Source organism: Carettochelys insculpta, chromosome 2 (genome assembly GCF_033958435.1).
Source record: "Carettochelys insculpta isolate YL-2023 chromosome 2, ASM3395843v1, whole genome shotgun sequence".
Taxonomy (NCBI): Eukaryota; Metazoa; Chordata; order Testudines; family Carettochelyidae; genus Carettochelys; species Carettochelys insculpta.
The window spans coordinates 251,879,005-251,900,335 of record NC_134138.1 but is presented as its reverse complement, the minus strand read 5'-3'; the positions used below and the strand labels follow the sequence as shown (position 1 = coordinate 251,900,335).

General features: G+C 39.1%; 1 protein-coding gene across 1 annotated transcript in view; it reads left to right on the top strand.

The window, feature by feature from the left end:
* The window catches only part of NRP1 (neuropilin 1), a 143,780-nt gene extending 123,031 nt beyond the window's left edge, over window positions 1-20,749 (top strand). The window contains 7 exon segments of the mRNA XM_074984974.1: window positions 284-343; window positions 7,855-7,992; window positions 12,463-12,734; window positions 13,210-13,303; window positions 15,968-16,024; window positions 17,676-17,930; window positions 17,933-20,749. Coding sequence (XP_074841075.1) covers window positions 284-343; window positions 7,855-7,992; window positions 12,463-12,734; window positions 13,210-13,303; window positions 15,968-16,024; window positions 17,676-17,930; window positions 17,933-17,982 — 926 coding nt within the window. The 3' untranslated portion in view covers window positions 17,983-20,749.
* Window positions 20,750-21,331: the final 582 nt, after the last annotated feature.

The following is a 21,331-nucleotide window of genomic DNA, read 5'->3' as shown; positions in this document are numbered from 1 at the left end:
ACCTCTATCAGGGATTTGCTGCAAGTTACTTCATTTTTGTGCCTCATGTTCACCATTCATAACATGAGAATAATCACAGTGGATGTTGTGAGCATTTCTTAGATATAAAATTCTGTATACTTGGCTGCTTTTATTGTATGTGTGATTTATGCATGCTCATTCACATATTTATATGCTTAACCAGGCAAACATCTCTGTAATGTTTTACATTTAGAAACTTCCTACTGTTTGCTGTGTCTTACAGTACTGTTTCATGTGTCATAATGTGTAATTTATTTTTCAGGTGGTACTACAGTGCTGACTACAGAAAAGCCAACAGTAATAGACAGTACAGTACAGCCAGGTATAAAAAAGAAATTTTCTCCTTAAAACCATAGTAAATTCCTTACCCCAACCTCATGCCAAAGACAAAAATAATGAATTGCAGCACTTCCTGGCTTCCTGTTCCCTAAAAGTCTCTGAAGTAAAGAAGCATCTGGTCTCTGAGCTTCATACAGTAAATATTTAACTCCTTTCATCCACACGTATGTGCCATAGACAGCAAGATTTCTTTCTGCAAATGCCTAATGGTGACAGTACTAGTTATAAACTAACTTAATCACACCACAAACTCAAGTTTAAATTCAGCTTATGTATGACACTGTTTTTTCATGCATCAGAGGAAAAACAAACACACACAGAGGCAGATTCACTATTGACATCCCCTGCAATTCTGCAAAACCAAGACAAAGTTTGCCAATTTTCCCCACCACAGAGTTGGCAAATTCACAATATTATTTTCTAGCAAGTACTTTCAAAATGGGGTTATATAAACTGCTACCATAAACTTGCACTAAGAGGAAAGGAGCTGTGACTGGCAGCAAGTCCTCTTTCCTTAATCCATACAAACGCTAACAGCTTTTACAGTCCTTCATTTTTTACTTTCCCCACTCCTCACTTCACAGCATTTGAGTTCTGGCCATTTGTAATATCCTGTACAATTCTTTTAAAAAAATCCCAAACTCCTAAAAGCATGGAGCAGCAATTTTAAATGCTCTGTGTTAATAATTGTGGGTTGGCGAGGAGGTCAATGTTCAGTCACTCCCATTTCCTTTAGTAAAGAACAGCCAGGCACAGTCTCCGAAGTAATTTATTAACAGGGTGTGTAAGTGTACACAAGTGTTTCCTCCACAATAGGACACCATCAGGCATTGCTTCAAGCAAAAAAGAATTGTGTTAATGATTAGAACACTTCCTTAAGGACACTGGTGACCTGATTAAGAAGCAAAATGGACTTAGTGCAGAGGATGTTTTTGTTCTGAATTTCTGAGTTCCCATGCTGCAGAGGTGAAAGCTTTTCACTGCTTCAGAATTTGTTGCCCTTGTCCTAGGCATTTGTCAGCACGTATTATTTGGAGCAATGTCCTGCCTTTGACTCCGGATGGGATCTCAAGACGGAAAGTTCTGCCTCCCTGCTCCTGTAGCACCTCCATTAGAGGAAACAGACAGCTTGTGGATAGCGCTAGTCAGAAAAATTTGGGCAAAAGCAGTTATCCATCAGAAAGCCTGTTTTATCGAAACTGAAACACTTTGTGGCAATTTGTTTTGGAGTTAAAAAACAGGAGAGAGATTCTGGGACATCCCATTAAGACATTTTCAGAATGAAACATTTTGATTTTTCATTTCAAAATATTTTTTTCCTTTCTAATATTTTTGTATGTTCTATATTGTACCAAAACTTTCCAGCCACGAGTAAGTGACTGTTTTTATTTTGCTTTCACTGAGAGTTGTGAAATGTTTTGATTTTATTCCAAATTGAAATGAGAACAAATTTGGAAATGTCAGAATCCTCCATGAAATGGGCTTTCTACTCTGCAAACAGCTCCACTTGTGAGTTATGCTGAGACTTGTTGGCTGGAGTGGACTGTTACATAATATGACTGACTACTTTCGGCAAGAACAGGGCAGAATCTTGCAGGAGCTCCTCATTGTCTTTCTTCACTTCCCTGACCACTGCCTTCACATGCCCTGTGATGAGCCAGCATTTTTTCACCTAACGACATTGCTCTGAAGCACCCTTTGGAGCAGCCGAATGTTATTTGCCTGCATTGTTCAGTCAGAGCCACTTGTGTCCCCGGGCATTACTTCCTCCCAGGGCATAAGGGAGAAGCTCCAATCCCAAATTCCAATTCTCCATGTGGCAGCACATTACAAAGTGTCATAGACAAGGGCATAAAATAGTGATGGTCCCTGAAAAAATTATTATAAATAAAAACAAAAGTTTCAGAATCTTTGTACTGCAGGGTATCCTTTTAAAGAGGCAGTTGAGCTTACTCCCTAACATCAGGGAGACCTCTAAAGACATGAAGCCAATGTGAGTGGCTCTGCACCCATTCCTTTTGTCATTAGGGTCAGCACGGGATATGGAGTGGCAGAAAGAGGATGAGTAAGTTGGGCAGGATGATGTCAGGCAGAGTGCAAGATCCCTAGCCAGATCCCGGCCTCTGCAGCGGTTTGTTGCAAGCAGTGTAATGTAAACTAGCCTTGAAGACAGTCTTAAGTTCTTCCAGCACTTTCTTTGGCTCCTGCTGAGCCAGGATTGGGGAAGTGGCTTAGAGCCACCTCCCACCACCTCCCCTCCTCAGCTGCACCAGGAGTAAATTTGATACAACTGATGACTGAAACCTCAAATTCAGCTCTGTTCTATTTAAATCAAAGCACCTTTTGCCACTGACCTCAGTCAGGCTGAGAGTTCTGCAGAAGTTGGAAAAAAGGCATGGTATTAAAAATATTTAAAGGTTTGCATTTTCTTACGAGAAGCTCTAAACGGCTTACAAAACATGAAAAGTGAGGAACCCCCCAGACACCTAGCAGTAACAATCCTTCCTTCGCCTGACAGGTGCTGTTCTTGCACCTTGTCAATCCAGTTCTATTTAAACACTTACCTTGCTGTGGCAAGGAACCGATTGAAAGAACTAAGTGGTATGCTCAACTCTTATCTATTTATATGTCAACCAAGCTAGGCACTTGCATTATGTGTTCAGCTGGTGTGCATGGTCCTGTGTAAATCTGGAATGTCAGTAAACCAAATGTTTTGTTTCATGCAGCTGTAAGACCTGGTTTACAAAAGATACCTCGAGACAAATGAGGGGTTAAAAGCTATGACAAAAAATAATTTGTAAGATAGTGTGTCTGATGCTAGGTAACTTTATACCACAGAAGTAATGTGAACGGACCTTAAAATGTGTGAAAATATAATTTACTCCTAGTTTCAGGCTGCATTTCACTACTAGTGTGGTACGAAGAGCCTTACTGTAAATGAGAATCAGGTTCAATGTGTCAGCACTGAAGTGGTCCAATTTTGTTTATGAATTTCCATTTTAATGTTCGCATTCCTCTAATTAGCAACCTCAATGAACAGTTTTCTTTGTGTCCTGATGCCAGGCTGCTCCTGCTTGTCTCCAGTTGGTGGGTCTGTAGAAATATGCCAGACTGTCTCCCCCTGAAAAAAAAAAGATAAATTGACTTGCAAGAAACTCACCCAGCAGGATTTTCAAATGACTAGCTTGTTCATATGCAGCAGTAATGAATACAACTTTGAGCAAAATGTAGCCGAGAACCACAGCCCTTGGCTACTTTCTGAGAGGATAAATTGGCTTAATTCCATACCACATAAACCCACGTTTTTAAAGTTTTGGGATTTTGATGCACATAACCAATTGATTCTACTACAAATGATCAGCTACGCACTTACACAATGGCCAATTTACTCCATGCTGTTTATACAGGACAAACCTAGCAATTGCTAAACTAGTCCTGAGAGGATCAGTGTAGTTCAGAGAGACCTTCCAGTGGCACAGAGCCAGAGTCACAATGTCTACATTTCCTTTCTCCCAGTTGCTGACCTAAAGTACCTGCAGGAAGGACTATAGCTTACCTCTAGCTGCAATATCTCCCTTTCGGAATCTTTGATGATGTGATTTAGAACAACTCTATTCTGGGTGCTCCTCAGCCAAACGTCTATAGCTAAAATGTCAATTTCTCATTTGTGAGCCTTTTCTAACTCCTAACCTCTCTACTAGCCATTCTAGCACTTCCACATTAATCTGTTTTCTAAACACTCTGAAATGCCTTGCCTTTACCTCACACTACTTGGTTTTTTGTTTGTTTGTTTGTTTGTTTGTTTTTTAATGAATTGCGTGTTAACACCAGAAGTTTCGAGAAAAGTTTAGGGACCAAGCAAGGAATACTTCAGATAACTGTGAGTATAAACTAGCCCAGACCCCGAGTGCCTAACTCACAGAGAGAGTCTCATTAGCTTCAGTGGAACTACTCCATTGAGTAAATTGAGTAAGTTGAGGCAGATTTATCCCACGGGCTATACCATCACTATAGCATTCACTATGTTGTATACCAGGGATGGATAATAGAACAGCAGAAGTTTGTTGGGATTAGCCCCTGGCAAGCCAATGCTGCTATATCTACCTGCACCTCCACAGGTATAGGTGATTGCAGCTCCCATGGGCTGCAGATCTCCATTCCCAGCTGATGGAAGCTGTGGGAAGCAGCACAGACTGGGACGCCTCTTCCCGCAGCTTCCACTGGTTGGGAGCTGCAATGCATGTCCAACAGCGGCTGCAATCACCCATATCTGTGGATGTGCAAGTAAATAAAAGGGTGGCACTATTCCTGGAGAACCAGATCCATCTCATAGGCCAGTATTTGCCTACCCCAGTTACAGTATATACTGTTATGTTTCCTGTTACTCATCTCCTTTCTTAAGTAAACAGTCCCAGTCTTCTCAGTCTATTTGTGTTTGTTTACATTGTGTGATAAGATACACAGATTCAGCAGATTGTAACCTTCAAATTGACATGTTACAAGCTGCATTTTGCATAAAGAGTATATGAGTTATGCATATCTATGTTCATAAGCCAATTTTCATAAACATGGAGGGCTGTAACAGGTTGTTTAAGGTTTTTCCTCTACTTTTTTTAAAGTCCTATTTCCTGGATGTGATGTCACTGTCTCTCTTGCCATCTATTAACTGCAAATGAGTATTTTTCGCAACTTAAAGACTTTTGCATACAGCCTCTTTTCCTTCAGAACTTCCCTTGACTTTGGAGTGTCTCCTTTTAGGGCATAATTCCTTTAATCTTTGCTAGGGGTTCCACTGTCTTTTCAATAACCCTGTGAAGGGGAAGGATCCTCAATTGATTTTATTTTGTGGAATTTCTTACTTATTTTTTTCCAAGCCAGATGATTCCCCTGTTCCTTGGAGAATCTGGGGGCTCTGCACCTTCAAACTTTGTATCCCCACATTCCAAACAGAACCTGAGTGATTCATCAGAATAGGGTATCCACCCAGTTGCCCATTGCCAATCTTCTGCAAACCAGATCTATTACTTCTTCATGAATCCTTCAGGATCCATGATACCAGTGGTTCTCCCACTGAAATTTCCTTCTACACCTCTCCTACAGGGTGGCTCATAATAACAAGGGGAAATCCTGTAATGCCTCAGGTTGCCTTTGCATTGCCTTTCATTGTGAGTTAGAGATAACAATGAAAGGGAGCAGGGCTCATGTCCCAGAGCTGATATTGGTGGGAGAACAGGCCCTCTGTTCTTAGTTCTTACCCACACAAAACTTTCATTGAAGTTAATGAAATTTTTTCCCAGATAAGGACTAGCAACTCAGTAACAACTTCAGGATATGGTCCTTCGAGCAGTTGTATTTTTGCAAGTGAGGCATGTTTCAATGTGTTTTCATTGCTTCAGATGAGCCCCTCTTTCAAAGGGGATGGAACATAACAGATCGTTAAACAGTTTTTTGAAACCAGAAATGCAAATGATTCCACCCTATCGTTTGTATAATCTATCCATACAAATTCCAAGATCCACTGAAAACTGTGTTGTATTAAGCCTTTGGACAAAGTTGAAGTGAAGCTGAAAACAAGATGTGATCTCATCCTAACCATAATAAACCCAATAATACCAAACTTCCCTTGTTTTACATGGAACTTGTGGGCAATGGGCCACATATGTCTTTCCATTTTTGAGTTGTCCATTTCAATGCTGCCATCTTGTGGGCTAACTTATTTGAAAGATGCATATACTGTTTATTATTAACCCTACAAACTGCAATTGCCAGAAAGCCTTTCCCACAGAGTTGTTTGCAGTGATGTTGGTCCCATATATGTTCATTAGTGTTCCTGACTTGTTGTTGTTGTTCTTATGCAAATTTTATTGTGAAATCAAAATGTTATGGTAAAAGCAATTAGCAAACATTTCTGACAATTGGAACAGCATCTTTTCTGAGCCATACATTTTATAACAAACACTATATGGCAATGTCTTGAAGGGTCTATGAGTTATAAAATCAGAGTGGATCCAAACATTTATATATTAAAAAATATTTGACTAGCTTTAGTTTATTCTTCCATTTCCAAACCTCTCCACGCTTCCTGTTTGTCTGGAGACAGAAGACATAAAAACGTATTCTTGTGAGTTTTTAAGACCAATTTAGTAGCCCTCCTCAGAGACATAAATAATTCTCTGAATTTTTGATGGAGTATCCAAACCAAATCTCCGCGTGGTTCACCCATCACTAATTTAGAAACTCTCATTAGGTGGCTTTGACACAGTTGTTCTCTGTAACCATCAAGCACATTTTTATTACTAATATTATGAGTAGAAATGTGGGAGGCAGTTACCATGTATATACTGTTGAAAGAAATCAGTCTCTCATTTTAATGTAACACCACTGGCACAACTATCTATAGGGGCTTAACTGGGCCTAAGGCTGTAGCAACACTAATGAGCTAGGGGTGTGATTCCCATGCTTGTGTCCACAGCTAGTTAGCAGGAGTAGAAATAACAGTGTAGCCCACCACAGTAGTAGCAGTGGAGGAAGAGTTGAGCCATGCTGAGTACATCTCACAGTTTCAAGCAGGTTTGTACTTGCCAGGCATTGGCTGCCTCTGCTATCAGGACTACAATGCTATATATGCTTGTACTAGCTCACTGAGAAGAGTAGAGGAATCACACCCCTTGCTTGTCATCACCTACACAGTCCTGTCTTGGTGTGTGTGGAACAGCCATGCTGCAGCTGGATTCCCAGACAGAACTGTGCAGCGGATGCTCCGCCACCCTGTCCTCCATGCTCCACAGAGCCTACGCTGCTTGCAATTCACTCCTCCCAGTGCTGTTGTTGAGGAGACTAGCACCAACACTTGGGCCAGTGGCTTGGCTCTCCAGATCCATGGTGGCTGGGTCTTGTAAATGAGCAAGGTTCCTTGCCCCAGCCTGGCCCGTAAAACCAGGAGAAGACAACTACATAACCTACTGGAAATAATTTGCTATTTTAGCTTTTTTGTAGTGTTTCTGATCTGAAAGGCTTCTCAGAATTTCAAGTAGAAATGATTATTTCCATTGACTAGTCAAGATAGGTGGTGGTGATTGTTTAAATAAAAAAAAATAAGTTATAGTGAAACAGAAAAGCAGTCCAGTAGCATTTTAAAGGCTAACAAAATAATTTATTAGGTGATAAGCTTCATGTGACACACCCACTTCTTTAGACCATAGCCATACCAGAAGAGACTCAACATTTAAGGCACAGAGAACCAAAAATAGTGTTTATTAATACTATTTTTGGTTCCCTGTGCCTTAAATATTGAGTCTCTTCTGGTATGGCTATGGTCTGAAGAAGTGGGTCTGTCCCACAAAAGCTCATATTATTTTGTTAGTCTTTAAAGTACTCCTGGACTGCTTTTTTGTTTTGATAGAATATAGACTAACACAGCTGACTCTATGTTACTAAGTTATATTGAGAGGTTGTATCTTTTTTTTCTTGACTCACTGTTCTCTGTTTCTACAGAGTTGCCAGCATATGATTTCAATTGTGAATTTGGCTGGGGATCCCACAAGACTTTGTGCCACTGGGAACACGACAGCCAAGTGGATTTAAAGTGGTCAGTACTGACTAGCAAAACTGGGCCTATTCAAGATCACTCAGGTAATCATGAGTTCATGATGGAGTCACTTTTTATGGGAAGAAGTCATTTGTTTAGTGCCAGAAGACCTTACGGAGCATGCAATGGTGCTGTATCAAGCAAAGTAAACTTCAGTCTATGGCTTTTCAGGAAGGTTATGCCCTACTTAACCCAGCCCGGGACCTACAGTCATGGTCTCCTGAGTGTGCTGGTGCCTCCCAAGAACAGTGTGCCTGTTTTTGCAGGAAATGGAGAGAATAATTATTCTTAGTTCCCGTGGTTGATAACTTCCATATGAGGCACTAAGGCTTTAAATGACCACAATAGTACCTCCATCCAGTCTCTCATCCTGTAATTGCTATTTAACAGTCTGTATAATAATGAAGCCTTATGTATTCTTGTTAATAGTTATGAATATATAAGATATAATTGTAACTTACAGGGCTTCTGCAAACACTAAGGGTATGTCTATACGATGGGGAGATCGACCCAGTCAGGATCGATCTTCTGGAGTTTGATTTTGTGTGCCTGATAGAGACTCATGAAATCAAGCTATCTGGAATAGGCAGTTGACCCTTTTACTCCTCAATATTACGAAGAGTAAGGGAGTTTGAAGGAAGAGTTTCTCCTGTCAACCTCCCTCTGTGCAGATGGCCAGGTAAGTCAACTGCAAATAAGTCAATTCTAGTTACACAATTGCCATAGGTACAACTTGCATATATGCAATTGACTTGCCTGCCTAGTGTAGACCAGCTTCACCTGTCTCAAATGGTATTTCCCCCACATATAGGGTTCTTCCAGCAATAACACCTCAACGATTTTATTGGCTAGCTCCTACAAATTACTTTCCAAACAGTGCCTCCTGACTCAGGTTTCAGCCTAGCAGGGAAACGGATACACACACTTGAATACCCGACGGGGGAGGGCATTTCATGACCTGCACATCTTTAGTTTTAGTGTTCGCTTCTTTGTATGTGTAGACTAATTAAATGTGCCTACAATGAATTCCCCCTTTCCACTTCTGCAGCCCCTTTGCCTAATGAGAATGACAAGGAAATTAGATAAAATTGGACCCCTTAAATTCTGAGACACTTTCAATTGAATCTTGAGACAAGTACAGTAGTTTTATGAAAAAAAAACTTAAAATACTTTGACTATAAATGGCACTGTACAAATAAATGGCATCAAATTAACTAAATGCAGTTAGCTGAAATGAAGGCTGTAATGGTGGAAAATTTGATGCAAAGTAAAGTTAAATGGCTTGGTAAGATCTGACATTGAAAGGAGGTTAAAAGCTACGTTAGCCAGAGACTGACAAAATCTAAAAGGCATGCATAAGTAAAGGTCTAATTAAGACAACGAAGACAGAGTTCCTGACCCAGCACTGCAATAATATTCTGGAAATGAGAAATATCTGCACTTTGTTACCAAAGATTATAGAGGCCAAACTTGTCTTCAGTCAAGCGCTGAAGAAATTATATTTCTTAAATGAGATTGTTCCTACCAAGTTCTGCTATTACAGGAAGCCTTTAATTTCCATTAGCTAGCCTTAGAGAAGTTTCCCAGACGGAGTCTTGAAGATCCTTTCTCTCTCTCTCCCTCTGCAATGTGAAAAGATTGCCTAGGACTTCTCTCTGATTCAGAGGTGGTCTCCCCTGCCTTGCTTGCCACCCACCGGCAGCTACAGAAGGGGGATGTAGGGAAATTACTGGCAAGCAGTGTATCTGCACAGAACTGTAGTGATCAACAGGCTGACTAGTGTCTGAAATCAATAAAGTCAGGCAATTGCTCTTCCAGAGTTCTTTATATATTATGGGAGATAAATGTTTAACCATTTTGAGTCACATTCTGCTCTCATTTGCAGATGTAAAAATCTGGAGTAACTCCTCTGAAGTTACATTCATTCCAAGAGCACCCTCCCTGAAGCAATTATGGCTGCAAGGCCTGCCTCAGCATGCACATGTAAAATTCTTGGGCCACCATAAGATTACATTTTGGACTGACTTGGTCTTCCCAACCTCAGCAATCATCCTCTTACCATCTTCCTTCTTCCTGTCTCCAGCCACTCAGCTCTCCCCAATTTCCTTATCACCATCCTACAGGCATATTTGCACATGTGTACATTGCAGTTGAAACATAAGGGAGATCTGGGAGGAGCATTCAGGCATGGAAATCTTTGCCTGGGAAGCTGAACAGCACTTTAGTGCAGCGAGAGTGAAAGATTCACATAATTTTCTTGTGGTTCGTGCATGTCTCCTGTGCGGAGCTCTTCCAACACTTGATCAGTCCTGCATCCCTTTAGATTGGGTATCTGACTGATTTGGGGAGAGGGATAGCCCAGTGTTGGCCTTGTACACCCTGGGTTCTGAGTTCAGTCCTTAAGAAGGCCGTGTAGGGGTCTAGATTTTTTTAAAAATGCCCCAAAGTCTACTTGGCTGTATCTACACTAGGAGAAAACTTCAAAATGGCCTTGTTAATGGCCAAATTGGAGAATACTAAAATGAGGTGCTGAAATGAATATTCAGCACCTCATTAGCATGCTGCCAGCTGTAGCACTTCGAAAGTGCCGTGTTACACTTGCGCGCAGCTTGTCTACACGGGGTCCTTTTCGAAAGGACCCCGCAAACGTCAAAATCCCCTTATTCCTATCAGCTAATAGAAGTAAGGGGATTTTGAAATGTGCTGGGTCCTTTCGAAAAGGATGCCCAAGCAGACAAACTGCGCGCAAATGAAACATGGCACTTTCGAAGTGCCATGGCTGGCAGCATGCTGATGAGGCACGGACTGTTAATTTCAGTAGATCATTAGTATTCTCCAATTTGGCCACTATCATGGTCATTTCAAAATTTTGGCCAAGTATAGACACAGCCCTTAAGATGAAACTCCCCCTTGTTACATTAGAGAGGCCAGTGTTCTCCTCTCCATTGTCTTTAGCCCCTGGTTCCCATTCTGCTCCTTCTTCTTCCTGGATCAGCTTTTACTGTCTCCTCCCTGGCATACTCTTTAGAGTAGCACAGCTGGTCTGCCCCCATTGTGCCCAGTTTGGAACTACATTACAACAACTCTACAAAATACTCAATTTAATGTTGTTCTAAAGGTATTTTAGGGTATTAACATCACTCTACAGTATATAAATAAACACAGATAGCCTTTTTCTTCCAAAGTCTTTTGTTACAATCTTAAACTTTTCTTTTGTTTAAACACTGGATATAGGCAAAGGGACCTATTACCTAATTTAGAATTCAGATGTTACATCCTTTTATTGTTCCTTTTCTCCCTCCTACATTCAAAATCACTTAGTACTAATGAGAGTAAAGTGCCATTTGTATCCCTACAATCTGCAGAGCTATATCTGCAGTCATAATGCATCTCAGGATGATCCTGATCTCAAGATGAGTCTTATGTCCTGCCACCTGAGACATTTGTAGGAATCTATTTTAGAGGTTTAAGGATTATGGATCATATCCCCAGTTGGTATAAAAGGACATAACACCACTGATGTCTGTGAAGATTTTCTGATTTATACCAGCAGAAGATCTGATTTGATAACTGTATGAGCTACAAATTAACCTTTTATGATGGAAATTTAAAAATATAATTCTTTTTCAAGGGACATTACAAGAAACACACTGCTGTGTAATGGGGTTATCCAAACTGAACAAAATTTCCACATTTCCCTTTCTTAAGGAGCCCGAGGGAGTAATGCACCCAAATCCCTGGGTATCTAGCACATTTGCATTCTGGAAATCCTACCCACGTTCTCACTATTTTGTGAAAGTATCTTTCACAAATATGTTCAATCAAAATTAATCTCTGAAATCAATAAAGTAATTCCAGAAATTAATTTGTCAAGACATTGTTTAGTGTGGTGCAGCTTTACAGGGAATCACTTCTGCAGCAATGTTTGTATTTCAGTTCCTAAAAATGGCTATTCAGAGTGGTTTTATACCCTCTATGTTTGTCTTTCCTTTTAAAAAGAATCAATACTGCATATTTTAAAATCAAAGTAGCCATTCACACAACAAATGTAGGTTAAGTCAGGGTATGTTTTTATCTAGCCTGGTGCACCACGGATGTCTCTTGTTAGTAGGCACACACTGAAAAACAAAATACGCATTGTAGCAAGCATGTTTTAGTCTCCTTTTCTGAGCAAGTGTACATGATCTCTGCATGCCTCAGCAGTGAACATTGACCATAGTGCTACAGGTCAGTTCACTATTCACTATCAGACATTTATCAGAGTGAATTACAAAAAAAGTCATTAGCAGTGATTAAAACTTTTAACAATATATTGCTAATAAGTATTTTTTTAAAAATTCCCAACATACTTATTCCATCTAGCACTACATTATAACATTTGACAGATGCATCTGGAAGAGCACAGAATGATTTGGAATATTTTGGTTTGCTAGATTAACAACAAACAAACAACCAAAAACAAAACAAAACAAGCTTGGTCACTGGTTCTAATACGGTCTTATTTTGACCAGCAGGAGATGGTAATTTCATTTACTCACAAGCGGATGAAAACCAGAAAGGCAAGGTAGCACGGCTGCTAAGCCCTGTGATTCACTCTCAGAACTCTGCACATTGCATGACTTTCTGGTATCATATGTCTGGGCCCCATGTTGGCACCCTGAAGATCAAACTGAAATACCAAAAGCCAGATGAATATGATCAAGTTCTGTGGACTTTGAGTGGACATCAGGGGAACTGCTGGAAAGAGGGACGTGTCCTTCTTCACAAGTCTGTGAAACATTATCAGGTAAGATTGATTGGATTTATTCTAGGACAATGGACCCAAGTCGTGAGAGACTGTGCTGGCTATATTTCATATGAGATAGTAGAAATGTGAAGGAACAGTTATTGTAGCTGCACGTGGGATATTGTTGCTGTGACAATAACAATAGTGGCATATTTCTTGGGATTCTAGATGACAGTATTATAAGCAATTTGTGCGGAACACAAGATGAACTGCTTTACAAATCATCTGTCACCCTTTGTAAAATTTCAGACTCACCAGCTCCATTGGTCACAATTTAAAAATCTTTAGAAAAAGTGTAAAATTACATAATGCAGTATTGGCATGCAATAATATTGACTACAGCCAATCAAAGTATGTACATGTGACATCATGTGAATTTAAGTTTGATGGTTTTTAAAGAACTATTTGAGAATTCCTGAACATGGTTTTTGGGCATTAACTCTACAGCTAATGTGAAATTATCTAATTTTGCCAGGTGGTTGTTGAGGGAGAAATTGGAAAAGGACATGGAGGAATTGCAGTAGATGACATTAATATTGACAACCACATATCACAAGAGGATTGTCGAAGTAAGTATGACCAAGAAATTGCAAAAGTCTCGTCCAGAACACCCTTCACTCTGACAGATGGCTGTTGTTTTGCAATGAAAGGTTTATATCATGTAACTGATTTATTTATTGATTATAAATTGACTTTTGTACTCTAAACAAGGTTAGGACACAGCCTGCTGCTTCAGTCTTTACTCAGGCAAAATCCCAATTAAGTCAATGATTCTAATGTCAGCACCAAGATGATGCACACCTACATTTTTGGATGAAATAATTCTGAAATATCAACACCCATCTGGGGATAGCATTCCAAGATGAGGCAACTAAATAGTCACAGAAGACTGAAATTAAAAGACCTTTTAGATCATCATGTTTCTAATCGTTTTAGGTCTTTTTGTATCGTTATTGTTCAAATTGATGTTCACAATTCTAGTCTGATCAGTGAATTTCATGCACATCCTGCTGACTCCCTCTTCTAGCTCATCAGTTGATATGTTGTTTAAGACTGAGCTCCGCAGTGATCCCAGTCCAGACCCACTGGGCACCTTCCTTAAACCTTAATGCATTTATCATTACCATTTATTTATAGTATTTTAGTCAGCTCTCAAAACTCCTCCTTAATGTTCCAATCAATGTCAATATGGGTAAATATTTATGACAAGATTTTGCAAAGCACTGTACCACCTGCTTTGTGAAAATCAAGATATATCATCTCTGCCATGTTCCTTTTGGCTGCTCAGTTGATAATTCAGCAGTGGTTGTACCTGATCCCACTAATTACTGGCTTCTAGAGGTGTGGAATATTAAGTGAGAAGATGGCACATTCAGCCTCTTGGTGCGAAAGATGGATATTTATATCCAGGAACATCTGGACAGTTCAGATCTTTAATTCCTAATCAGTCTTTAAGTATCATTCACTAATAACTCTGTGGATAGGGTATAATGCAGTTAGTCTGGCAGCATTCCAGCTGCCCCCATGTTGTCTTGAAGAGGCTTATGTAATGACTTTGCAAAAGGGGATGGAGAATAGACCAAGACCATCAGCCTCAATTTCTGTAATTTATGCTAGCTCCATTAAGACTTCTCCATGGGCATGCATGCAGTAGATCCATTGTGGCTTCATTTCAGGGGGCTGGGGCAGGATTTGAGGAAACTGTGCATGCTGCATCTGTGGCATTCAGCTGGGTAAGGCATGCTATCATGCATTGGCTGGTTGGGACAAGCCAGTTACTCCAGCAACCCTCCCCTAGGTTAAGTAGTACACAAGGGCTATGCATACACTAGCAAGTTTTGTAGACAAAACAGGAGTTTTGTCAACAGTACTTGCAGAGGACGTACACACAAAATGCATTTTGCCAACAGAAAAGCCCTGTAGGTGCTCCAGGGAGCCCTTTTGTCGACAGAGCATATGAAAAGATCAGTCCATTTTTATGTATAGGCACGATCTGTCAACAGAAGTTTTGTTGAAACATCTCTTCTGACAGTAACTTCTGTAGACAGATGCTTCTAGCACAGACGTAGCCTAGGGGTATGTCTACACAGCAGCCTTATTTCAAAATAAGCTATTCTAGTAGAGCTATTTCAGAATAGCTTATTTCAAAATAATGCTGCTACACACAAAATGCATTTGGAATAGCACTTAGCTATTTTGACATGCAGTGTCTACACACATAGGCTGTCTACACATGCCTCCTCCTTTTGGAGGGGGCATGTTAATTAGACAGTTCAGAAGATGCTAATGAGGTGCATACATGAATATGTAGCACATTATTAGCGTAATGGTGGCTGCACATGATTCGAAAGTGCCACTTTTGGAACAATGCCACCCATGTAGATGGGAGCCTTTCAAGAGGATTCTCCCAGCTTTGAAAGCTCCGTTTTCCTAAAAGCAAATAGGAAGAAGGGGCTTTCAAAGTCAGGGGCTCCTTTTGAAAGGCCCCTGTCTACACATGTGGCCACAGCCCTCATGGAATGAGGTTTGTCTATTTCGAAATAAACCACTTGCTATTTCAAAATTATTTTGAAATAGCCTTTATGTTGTGCATATGTTAGCAAAGTTTTTTCGATATAACAGCTGTTATTTTTAAATAACTTTGCTGTGTAGACGTACCCTACCGCAATAAAGCCAAACTACAGAGCATCTCCAGTTTCACGTCTCACACTGTGGTCTGGGAGAGTATAATTTCATAGTTTGTGTGTGTATGTGCACACACACACACACACTTCAGTTAGCCTGGCTGGATTTTGGTCAAGGGATTTGGTCCTTTGAGTTCAAATAAACAGCGTGATCCTGCAGTCCTTACACATACAAGTGGTCTCACTGCAGTCAGAGAAACCACTCTTGTGATTGAAGTATTACTTCTCTGATTAAGGGTTGTGGATTTGGACACCAAAATTGTAAATATGATGAATGAGATGCTAATTTCTTATACTGATTTCTCTTTCCCAGACAAGGAAAACCCCTGCTGATAACTCCAAAACTGTGCCAAGATCGGGTGGAGGGGAGTTTTAAAACCTTTCTTTTTTCTCCATTAATTTTCAGAACCCATAGTAATGAACAGCTCTGTCAAGCTGACATAATGATACTCTGACACAGAAAAATCTGCAATACCATTATTGTCAGCGTGATAGTCAATCAGTGTTTGTAATCCTAATAATCAATGTCGTTTCTCTTTGCTTCATTAGAATCAACTGATGTGGAAAATGAAACAGAGGAAGAAGACCCAGAAATTAATCAAACAGGTAAAAATGTTCTTGTTGTTAAAATGGAATAAATTGAAAGGCATAGTTTCATATGATTTTGAGTATGTATTATCATCCCATTTCACTAAATTAAATTCTATAATCGCATACAGTATTGAATATTTATGACTTACCTGTAGATGCAATTTATATTTTGCACAGTATAAAATATATGTAATACATTACAGAGGTTTTAAATAAGTGTTTATATTAAAAAGTACATCAGATTATAAAGAACAGTAACATAAAGCTATACATCTCTCGTTTTAAAGTTCACAGTATAATAAAAGCCTGATCAGACTTTCCTTGTGTATAAGTAATCTCTGATACAACAGGAAATAGTATAGTTTATGTTCATGCTATACCCAGGTATTTAGACTCAAAAACTCTCCGAGCTAAAAATGTCTCCTAGTGATCTGAAAATGTAAATTTATGACCAATCTCCCAAACCAGTGCAGTTTTTCAGCAGTAATAATGATAGTTCTAAATCCATTGATTACTCAACATATTCATTAAAGGTATCGTGACTGTCATATTACCCTGATTAAAAAATAGTTACAAGGTGCTCATATTTTGCAGTTAAAAGCTATATCTGCAGAGTGGTCGGTTGACAGATGAAAACATCTGTCAACAGATTGCTGCCAGACTGCCAAGAGGATCAAAAGAGCGATCTGCTCTGTTGACAGAGAGCTGCCTGACTGCCTGGCTGCTCTGTTCACAGAATGGCCAACCAGAAGTGCAGCAGACAAGGCTGCCTGGTGTTCTGGAAGCCCTGTCTGTTGACAGAGGGCCCCCAACCAGAACATCCAGACTGACTTTCTGTCAACATATCTCTCTCGACAGAGGCATTCTGCCTCATGGAGGAACGGCAGAGCACTGTCATCAGAAGTGTTGCATTCTGTTGATTTATTGTCGACAGAACGCCTCAGGAATGCAGATGCTCCCTGGGTTTTGACAGAACACCAGTTTTGTGGAAAAAACTCTCTAGTATAGACATAGCCAAAGAGGTTAATCCTGCTTCCACTGAATTCAGTCAATGTTACCACTGATTGAATGGAAGCAAGATTTACCCAGAGATCCCCTTCAGTTTTTACTGTGAAATTAGCAGGTTTTCTAGAACTATCATCTCTCTGTAATAAATCCAGCTGGACTTGGGGGGGAAGTCATTGTGCCATCAATTGAATATTTTACATAAGGAAGCAGAACAAACTCTTCTGAAAAGTACTTGCCCCCCATACCTGACTCAGGGCCTGATTCTGATCTCTGAAAGCCAAAATAGTTGCTTTTTAATACGACACAATATTGACAAAGCACTACAGGGGAACACTATCTTCTTGATGCCGAATACCAGTAACTTTTTCTACCTCACTGAGATTCTGAGGTAGAAGAAGAAGATCATTAATGAGCAAAAGCGAACTCTGAAGTTAGACTACAATTTGAAATAGTATCAGCCAGGGCCATACTGTACTTTTATCTATAAATTTATTGTTCCAAATAAATTGGCTTTTCACACTATGCATTGATTTTTTTTGTCAAAATCTAGACATTTTCCTCCAAACCTCATCCCTGTTCCCACCTTTGTTCCCCAAATAACATAGCCTTGTTCTTAAATTCAGTCCTGTGAATGTTGCTATTATTTATTCCTTTTCAGGGTTTCCTCCTCAGAACCCTGAGAATGAAGACTACAATGAGAACATCGCCAGGAAGCAGGGCAATGTGCTGAAGACCCTAGATCCCATTCTTATTACTATTATAGCCATGAGTGCATTAGGGGTGCTTTTGGGAGCTATCTGTGGAGTCGTCCTGTATTGTGCCTGTTGGCACAATGGAATGTCAGACAGAAACTTATCCGCACTGGAGAATTACAATTTTGAACTTGTGGATGGTGTAAAATTGAAAAAAGATAAACTAAATACACAGAATTCTTATTCGGAAGCATGAAAGTAAAAAACGACTAAAGAAGTTTCAAGAGAATTGGAATGGAAGGACATATTTTGATTGTGCTGGGGAACTGTCTATCTTCTTTTACTGTATAGGCTGAAAAGTGTGTTGATAACACTGAGCCAGGCTTTTCTCAGGAGCTTCAATGAGTGTAACTGATAAACATGGACAATAATCTGTGTTAACAATCTGAATCATGTACAGTCTGCTTTTACTGTTGGTTTTATTTGGAATAATCAAATGCTGGTGTTGAGACCAAGTATGATTGGCTTATAGTTCATTTTGTCTTTCTTTTTTGACTTCTCTGTTGTTTTTCTTTTATGGATAGTTTTATTTTTATTGTGCAAAATCCAAGATGCTGTCACAATGTGTATTCAGTGGGGTCCTTTTGATGGACATGCTTTCTGTAGCTCAGTGCCCAGAAAATATTGGCATAATGGCAATTTAATGGACTCCTGCACCCATATTTTGTGTATAATTGCTCGTGTTGTGCGTAGGCAAAGAAGGGTTAGGGTGTTTTTGAAAAGTACTGTAGCATCAGTACTGATATAGTGTGTCAGCTCTGTTTACGAAGCAATACGGTCAAATTTTATTGATGTTTTTCAGTGTTGTACTAAACTTTGTGCTTGTGAATTCCATACGAGAATATGTGCCATGATCAGACACAACTGGCAACCGAGTGTACTGCCTAGAATCTAAACAAAAACTCCTTGGCACTGGCTAGTGTATGTCCTCTCAAGTGCCTTTTTGTTTGTACTGCTTCTCATTATGTTAACATTAACTACAGCTCTGTTTTCCTCCAGTTAAAGCCCTTGTCTTTAATCATACTCTGATGGCTCACTGACTAAAAAGAAAGTACATTTTAGTGTAAGAACATAGCCTCAGAATGGCAAAGGGCTAATCATATTTGACAACTTAGCTTGAGTGTTCTGCTTTCTGTATTTCAATTTCATGTCTCTTGACCCTTTTGTATAAAGCTGCAATATTCCCTTTTATTGTTCTTTCATATAGAATGTATTTTCAAATATAAGCTCTCTCTTTCTGTCTCTCTGTCTGAGTAGGTTGCATAAGCATTTGCCATTGTAAAGGAAAGAAAATTGCAGCTTTAACTTGCTGGTAATGGCAAAGAATTTTACTAGACTTTGTGCTAAAAAAAATAAGGGAAAAATTAACCTTCCAAAGTTGAGCTTTGGGGTTCTTAATAACAACATAAAGTAACAGTATCTTTTTTCCTTAATCGTGAAACACATCTTTTACCCAATCCAAGACGCCTATCAATTTGTAGTCTCAGAGGAGTAGCCATGTTAGTCTGTATCATCACAAATAACAAGCAGTCCTGTAGCAGCAAACTTAGGCTACGTCTGTGCTTAAGCGATCAGTTGAAAGAAGTCCTTCCAGAAGACATCTTCTAGCCCTGAATAATGTAAGTGGTAGATTTAATCAATATTCATCAATATATGGCTCCAGACAGACATAGTGATATCCCAGAAAGTCTTGCAGAAAACCCATGAGCATCTTACTAACAGGGAGGATGAGAAAATACAAACATTTTATGATCAGACAAAATAGAAAAACAAAATTAGTTGCTAATGCTATGAACTCGTGCAGGAAGATAAGAAAAAAGAGAAAAAGCCCTGAAGAGGTATGGACTTAGGGTAAAATCCTGCCCTCATTTAGATTACTTGTAAAATTCCCACTGATTCCAGCGGGGCCAAGATTGTTAAACATCATATCCAATCCGTACAGTAATCTGACCATATTGGTATCAAGGCACCTAGTTAATTATCGCAAAGAAGTTATTTGTTTGCTTTTTTTCAAGATTGTTTTCACTGTACTTGTATCACAGTAGTGCAATTTAACTGCACTGGGGTCTGTTCTCCCTTATATAAGAAAATGTACATTCCATAAACTTACAGGCAGATATCATCTTCTGGAAGAAATCCAGATTTGGGAAACCTGATCCAAAGTCTTTCCATTAATTTCAACAGATTTTGTATGTGCTCCTGATCTTGGTCTAATCTGGATGAGAAAATATGGTAAGAAATAAAAGAAGAATATATCTCCCTTGTGATATCCAGCCCTTAATATTAAAATAAGAGTATAGCACTGATGATTTGATTTCTCTGAAGGTGATGGAATGAAAGTTGCCCTTTGATAAAGGAAAAATGATACTGCAACTTTACAATGAAAAAGTATCTTGCACTGATAAATATATTTAAAAATTATATGTTTATAAAGCTATTAATTTGTAAAGGCAGTGTTACAAAATGTTCAGTTTATATTGTTTTAGATTGTTTCATAATTTTAAAGTGTAAAAATAACATATTTTTTCTTTATTGAAAAACTATAAAAAATTTCTGTAGTAAAATGATTTCATTTTACTGGTATATTATTCCTTCATGTTTTGTACCATCATAAAAATTTGTGCGAAGTTTTTTTTACAGAATTTTTTATTTTCTATGACAATATGACACTTGTAAATTGTTGTTTCAAAATGAACAGTGAAGCCTTAACTTTAAATGACATTTGTATTCTCAATCACTGAGTAGCGTAAAAATCACGTAGAACTGAACTGTAACTTAAAATTTCCAAACTATGACTACTACATTCCAAAGAAACAGTTGAATTAAACATTTTCATAAAATATCCAATATCTGCTACCTTTTATTATGCCTACATGGGTTGTTTTGAAAGTAGCTTGTCTTTTTAATATCTTGCAGCACAATGTATTAGTAGGGCTTCATTTGCTAGAAAAGATTACTGTTTAAAATAAAAGGCTCAGACACAATATTTCTCTAGACTCAATCTGCATCAACTGAAATTTATCTTGGAAGAGCCTCAAAGCTGACAACATTATTCACCAGACTGAAATTCATCCCTTTGCAGAAATCCAGCTCAGGGAATATACACCCAATGAGGTCTAGGGCCTTGGCCCTGCAGTCTGATTTGTGCAGTTGGATCCAAACACACAGTGCAGAAATCCACTGAAATCCAAGTGTTGCTCAGATTGCAGAATCAAAGCCTAGGGGATTATTCATGTAGATACTGATTACCTACCTACATAAGTAAATGTTGCAAGAGCAGGCTCTGAGGGCCCAATCCTGCAATCAACGTGCTGCTGAACTTCCACTGATTTCAGTGCTAATTTTGACCACAAATCACCTTCAGGAATAGCCGTATTGTCAAGTAGTTTGGGCTCAGATCTTACATAAAGTGCAAGTTGTATATTTTATTGGCTATGTCCTTCACATTATACTTACTCACATATTTCTTTTTAATATTGATACATGTCCATTTAAACTTTTGAAAAGCCCTATTCTTACTTTAAGTGGTGTACATAAATTCATGGTCATAAATTGTTTATTT